General features: G+C 40.6%; 1 protein-coding gene across 1 annotated transcript; it reads left to right on the top strand.

Moving 5' to 3' along the window:
* The first annotated feature begins 3,553 nt into the window (after nucleotides 1-3,553).
* On the top strand, nucleotides 3,554-5,094 carry LOC306797814 (G0/G1 switch protein 2-like). The gene is made up of 2 exons (XM_079297248.1): nucleotides 3,554-3,613; nucleotides 3,895-5,094. The coding sequence occupies exon 2, from the start codon at nucleotides 3,936-3,938 to the stop codon at nucleotides 4,305-4,307; it is 372 nt and encodes a 123-aa protein (XP_079153374.1). The 5' UTR covers nucleotides 3,554-3,613; nucleotides 3,895-3,935; the 3' UTR covers nucleotides 4,308-5,094.
* The last annotated feature ends 1,478 nt before the right edge of the window (nucleotides 5,095-6,572 follow it).

Here is a 6,572-nt window from a genome sequence, read left to right as displayed (position 1 = left end):
ACAAAGACACCAAGGAGCTACAAACAAGGTGTAATAAAACACTAAGACTATAAAGCTGAGCTGAAATTATTCCATACTTGCAGAAGTAATTTTAAAAACCCATCAAATTCCTTCTTGTTATGTGCAGACTGAAAAAATGCCTTTATAAAATCTTTCAGGGTCCCAGAGGATAATAACTAAAATTCTCTGACTTTTCATGCAACACCATCACCAGGTCAAAATGTGAATATGTCCAATACTTTGGTTTGTGACCAAATACCTGCAGAATTAATGACATTCCCATCAGCTCTAGTTGTACTTCTTGTCAACTGATAATTTGCCAATGTTAGCATGCTAACACAGTGAACTAAGATGGTGACCATGGTAAACATTTTAGCGTGCTAATGTTAGCGTTTAGCTCAAAGGACACCGTTATGTCCAAGTAGCTACATATTGCTAGCATGTTCAAAATAAATAGAGTAGCCTATACTCAAAGCAGTAGAGTTGAAAGTATGCACACCAAAATAAGTTGATTTTTGAGTGTGCTGTTGATGCACACTGAAACTGACAAAATGAAGTACTCATGAATCTGAAATACAAATTGCTCAGTTTAAGAGAGCGGGGTTGATGGAGGCTGTTGGTCCCATGATGCAATGCACAATGGAAATGGGGGATGGGCTGATAGAATGTGATGTCAAGCACCACACACCTTGTATCATTCATACAGAATATCAAAGTACATTCAGTTATTGTGTACTTACTGCCAAAACTGTCAATATTTGTAGTGTGTGTTAGTGCCAATGTGTAGGCTTACTACAGAACGTGATCCGGCTGTGTGGATGTTTGGCTCAGTTCCGGATGACAGGCAGAGTGAAATTCCTTAAATGCCAGAATTTTGAACTAGCATGTCTCGACAAAGTCAAACCATGTCAAAGATATGATGTCGAAGTATTGCTCTGTAAGAATTTACTTATTTGTCTTTTATAAAAATGTATATCATTAAACTGTTACGACACTGGTTCGTAGTCTTTTCCATTCAGAAAACAGTACAAGTCTCGGAGGGGGGGAGGGACCCGGTCACACAGAGAAGGCCACTCCTCCCTCCCCAGACACAATTCATGCCCTGTAGGCATTGTTTAAGCTTTACCAGGCTGTGTGGTAACTGTGTTGTGTGCTGGAGCGCCGCTGATCATCACCTGTGTCTACAGAAACAGTAGCCCCGGGGGCCAGCTGTACACGCATGTATGTTTTTCTCCGTTCTCCTCAGACACACTGACTAAGTCCAAGTACAGGGTGTGTCTTCTGACTCGACTTACACAAACACGCTCAGAGGCTACTGTGCACATACAGTTTCAGACAAGTACTGTCACGCCTTCAATCACTGGGGATAGTAGTTGTAGCTGTGATTTATTTCTTGGTAACAGCTTGGTGTTTCCTCTCCGGCAGCACTGGCCCCTTGGTTACAGTGAAATGGAGCAGCAGCTGCTTTATGGAAGTTATTGGTATCACAAGGTGATACACATCAATGCAGAGCAGATAAGCAAGAAGCACCTAAGACAGTGGGGAAAAGAAGCTGGTCTAAACACAATCACATAATACCTTTCAAATAAATGTGTGTGCTTGAACATGTATCTGTAAACGTAAAAAATCCCCAAAGAAGTTATATCTAGTCACTACTTTGATTTGTCCCACACACAAGTGTGAGTAATACTGATGATTACAATGATGGATCCATTTAATTTAGGTGTGCCAGTAAGTCATCCCTGTGACCAGCATCCACAGAAGCAGGGCTCTGAGAGGTGAAATATCTGTTATTACTTACATCTGTGTCAATCTGCAATGAAAATAGTCTATTATAGATTCGAAGATATTTGATTGGCTAAACTAAAAGGCTCGGTCTAGAAAGGACTGAAAAGTTTAAGTTTAAAAGTTGATTTTCATTGCCAGTTCAGAACAGAAACTGGCAGGTTTGTCTTAATTTTGAATTATTTTAATAACGATCAAACAATAACACCTTCCTGTTTGTGTTTTAATAAAAATGTGAAGGTCATGTAATCACTTACTGTCTGCTCTTCGTGGTGCCGTCACGTCTCTGCACTTCCTGTGCTGCTCCATGTTAATCAGCAACATGCTCTGTGTGCTGTTCTGTGTGGTTCCACTCTGACCACAGGTCACAGCAGCAGCAGCAGCAGAAAGGATGCAGGGGGACTGGGTTTACACAAATTTCCCCCTGATTTGGTGAAACTTAATGTTGAAGATTCACATGGACTTCCATGTCACCTAGGGCGACAACTGACAACAAACAACTGAGGAACATTATGTGTTCATTCCTCTTTCTTTTTTTAGTTTTTTGATATAATCTTCCCCCATGACTGAATAGAGACCTTTTTCTAGTGTCCATCATGTGTCATTGTTTATAGTAGTCCTTAAACATGATCTGAAAAGCATGAATCAATGACTTAGTGTTACTTCTCTGAGGCAGAAATAATGTCAGCTGGGAACTTTGATACTATCGATAAAAGGTTATGGAACCTTTTGAGCTAACACTATAATGAGCTGTGCTCAGGAAAAACTGAGAGGCTTGGCTTATGTCGTTAAACAAGAAACATTATAGGAGATAAATTGTGTTGATTATGGCAGTGAAGTCATAAGCGCTCTCCAGCTTATTTAAAATTCATGCAAATAGACAAAACACAAGTTAATATAAGAAAACAGCTTCACCAAACAGCATGCTGCAACTAAATAGAACATTAGCAAAGGAAGGCATTCAACCATTAACACATTGACAGCACAAATGAAGCCTATAGCTGCTCCGAGTCGTACAGGGCAGGTAAAACCGGAGGACACAAAAAAATACCCTTGTCAGAGATGATCGGAAATAAGATACTGGTAATATTGTTTTCTAGGGACGCTGGTATTGTTTTTACCTTGTTTGTCTGTGTGTGTGTCTCATCATGGCAACATGTGTTCCTGGAGACACCTATGGCAGGAACAACCACAGAAGAGGTTTCGAGTACTTCACCAGGTATTCAAATTTCTTGTTGCTGCCATGGATTCGCAACCGTAAAAGATGCATACACAAAACTTTACAGATGCGTAGTTGTCATTCATTTTAGTGTCCTATCCTACAGTGTCTTATTTTTTTCAAAGTGAATGTTTGTGGAAATGTTTCTTTATTTTGCTTGTTTCTTAACAATTCTCAACATTTGGGTATGATGCTGTCTATAGTATGGCACAGATCTTAAAGGTATGGTACTAATAAGATCTCATCTACTTCACTAGTTAAGAGGCTACAATACACACCCACATACATTCTGAGAATGTTACAGTGACACTTTCAAAGTACAGCAGCCACTGTAAACTCACGTTTGAACACAACAGATGCTCTGATAGAATATAAGCAGGAATATTAGTGACAGTGCAATAAGTGTAATAAGCCTACACTCGACTGGGTGAAAGTTTCTGGCTCAGAGATCCTCCGTGCTTCATGAATATTCAGCAGCTGTCACTGTGTGGGTGGAGAGAGTGGTGCTATAAATGATTGCAGTATCCAGCAAAGGTGTGTTCTTGCCACAAACTGGAGCTCATGAGTAGGATCAGCCTGTGACTGGAACAAACTACAAAGTACATCACAGTAAGTCCTTTTGAAATATCAGCAGTTAAAGTGTTTAAGCCAAATGCCGTAATGGGATATTAAACTATTAATGAGTGTATTTTCAAAAAGCAGTTTCTTCTTGCCTAACTTGTGTTGAGTTGATACCTGGTCTAATGGCTGCAGTTCCCAAAACCCAAAGCATTGTGTTAAATTGTAGTTTTTTCAGCACAGTTTGAATAGCCAAAGGTATTACATTTAAGATGATTGTGAAAAATGGTATATCTGCACATCTGGATCCATCTAATGTTAATTTTTAACAGGTCTTCATACAACCTTCATCAGTGCGTCTCGGCCATTGGAAATGGAAAGCATGCAGGAGTTGATCCCCTTCGCCAAAGAGATGCTGAGTCAGAAACCAAGCTGTGGTTTGCTGAAGGTTTACCTGGTGGGTTCGGTGTTTGCAGTGTTGGGGACGCTAATTAACCTGGTCGAGACTGTGTGTCACCCTTTCTCCTCTGGTGAACCCATGGACGCAGACATGGTCCTCATGTTTTCCCAGGAGCAGAAAATTGCTGAGGCCGAGATACAGATCGATGTGGGGGGTCAGGAAGAGGACGAGGAAGAGGAGGAGAAGCTAACTCATGAAAATGTGGCCGTGACCATGAGCACCAACCTCCACAAGACCCATAAACTCAGCCAGCGGAGCATGGCCAACCGGCTGCACGCTTCCTAAAGCCAAAGGGGTCAGCACCTAGTGACTTGAGATATTTATCAGGGAACTGCTCCTGCCACACCACCAACTTGTGCAACACTTACATAATCTGAAGCTCTAGAGACAGAAGTGTCTGAGTTGCATGCCACTCTGTGCTGCTTGTTATTGATGCCTACAAGTGCTGTCGGAAATGTTATGCCTTTATGCATTGGATGCACATAAAAGACCCCCGAGGTCTCCAGTAGCAGCCTACATGGGAGAGTTAATACTTTTGACAGGCCTCATGTCAATAATACTATATATAGTTTAAAAGAAGTGTACATTCACTCAGTTAGACAGGGATTGGGCTCCTCCGATTGGATCCCTGTGTCTTCAGCAATTGTAAGAATTGTTCAATGTCACAATAAGTTTACTTGAAAAACAGTAATTTCTCTCTTATTCATCCCTTGAGTAATGTTTCTTTATTGAATGTTGGTCTGGATATGAATCTAATCAGGGTTACAAGATATGAAAACCTCAAATGAGCCTTGAAATATATGTGTGCTACAAAAAAAAACTTTTTTTATTCTGCTGCTGGAACACAGACTTTAGTTTCTACGAAAAAAGGAAGACACCAGACAAAAAAAAACTTATCAGGTCCCTTTTTTAATGTTTTACAATCCAAGTTGGGAGGCTGAAGTTAGGAGTTTATGAGCAGCACCTGAAGGCAGCGTGGTGTTGAGGGTCTGCCTGGCTGCGGTAAGCTGCTGTGTAGCGCCGCCTGTCGTCTGGTGGATGTATATGATTTGCCAATCCACTCACTCACTGTGTGAGGACAGCAGCGTTATGTTATGTGTATAAACTGTAAATATACAATCTTTTTCATACCAATAAAGTTGATTTTATTCATAAAGTCCCTCTGGTTTGACTCCCTCAAACATTTGCTGCACATTTTGTTCACCAGCATACTAGGAGTTGGCACAGATGGATTTATGCTTGTCAAGACAAATAAGATCACTGCAGAAATATCGGTCTTATGTATTTTTATAACCTTATTGAGTTTGAACAATCTTTTAATGGAGAGTGAGATAGAGTTTAATTACAAATTAACAGTCAACACAGACTCACAGCTGTAGCATTTTATCCTTAACATTTCACTTCAGCATAGTTTGTCCTCACAGTCAGTCACCTAAATGAAAACCATTAACTGAAGTTTAAAAGAATGATAAGTAAAGCTTGTGCCCAAAATATACCAATTGTGACCTCCTGTTGAGGACCAAGCTTGGGTGGTACAGCTAAGTATGGTTAAAGTCTAAAACTACAAAGCTGTGTCATGTAGGAACTATGGTTGAAAGAAAATAAGTTCCTATATGGAACCACTCACAACAAGGCCTGTTGATTATCTTGAGCAACCCAGTCATGATTTCAGGAAAGAGACGTTGCTGTTGAGTTTTTCAAATGTATTTTTTTGTGGCAATACAAGCTGAGTGCCATAAAGTCCCATTATACTGGAAAGAAGGCAAACGTCTTTCAAGCCGATATCTCCTAAACTAGAATTAAATCAATCCATATTGGTAAATAGCACTACAGGTAAGCGGTAAAATAATGTACTTTTAATTTTGGGGTAAACTATCCATTTAACTATCCATAAGATGCCCTTTTGACGGTTTGCCCTGAACCCCCGGTGATTTTATGGCGCCTGCAGGTTTTGTAGGGATACAGGATGGTTCAGCTCCGTCACCAACAGATCCAGCAGCATGGTTCACTGATATAGCACAGCCAACAAAGGGACAATGCTGCCTGACACGTGCACAGTCTGCAGTGAGTGGGTGGTCAATATAACCCTGATTCAAGATGATACTCTTTGGTCTCAGAATAGCTTGAGTGATGGCCTATGTCAGGGCTGAAACTCATGACCCTCAAATCTCTGAACACAGTTGACCTAAACTGACTGTCAGTCCTCTATACAATTGTATATAACTGTGTGTGAATCACCTTCAAAGCAGTGATATAATGTAAATGGGGAATAGTTCAAGGTGCATCAGGACCAGAATTCTAGTTGAAAACATTCAAAATATGAGCTAATGTTATCAGCAGAATGTGAAGAAGTTAGAGTGTTGACGTTATGTCAAAAATGTCTATGTATTGTGTTGCAGAGATATCTACTGAAATGAGCATGCTAACCAGCTAGCCCCGGCCCATCCTGTCTTGCAATACAACTTGAGTCTTGCAGTACCTGGAGAGGCAAAAGTGAGTTACTGGAGTCAGGATAGATCCAGCCTGCTGTGACTCCTGGTGCTGGGGTTT

The sequence above is a fragment of the Melanostigma gelatinosum genome, assembly GCF_949748355.1.
Source record: "Melanostigma gelatinosum genome assembly, chromosome: 3".
NCBI classification, from domain to species: Eukaryota; Metazoa; Chordata; class Actinopteri; order Perciformes; family Zoarcidae; genus Melanostigma; species Melanostigma gelatinosum.
The sequence above is the reverse complement of the archived record's forward strand: the minus strand, read 5'-3'. Positions and strand labels throughout refer to the sequence as shown.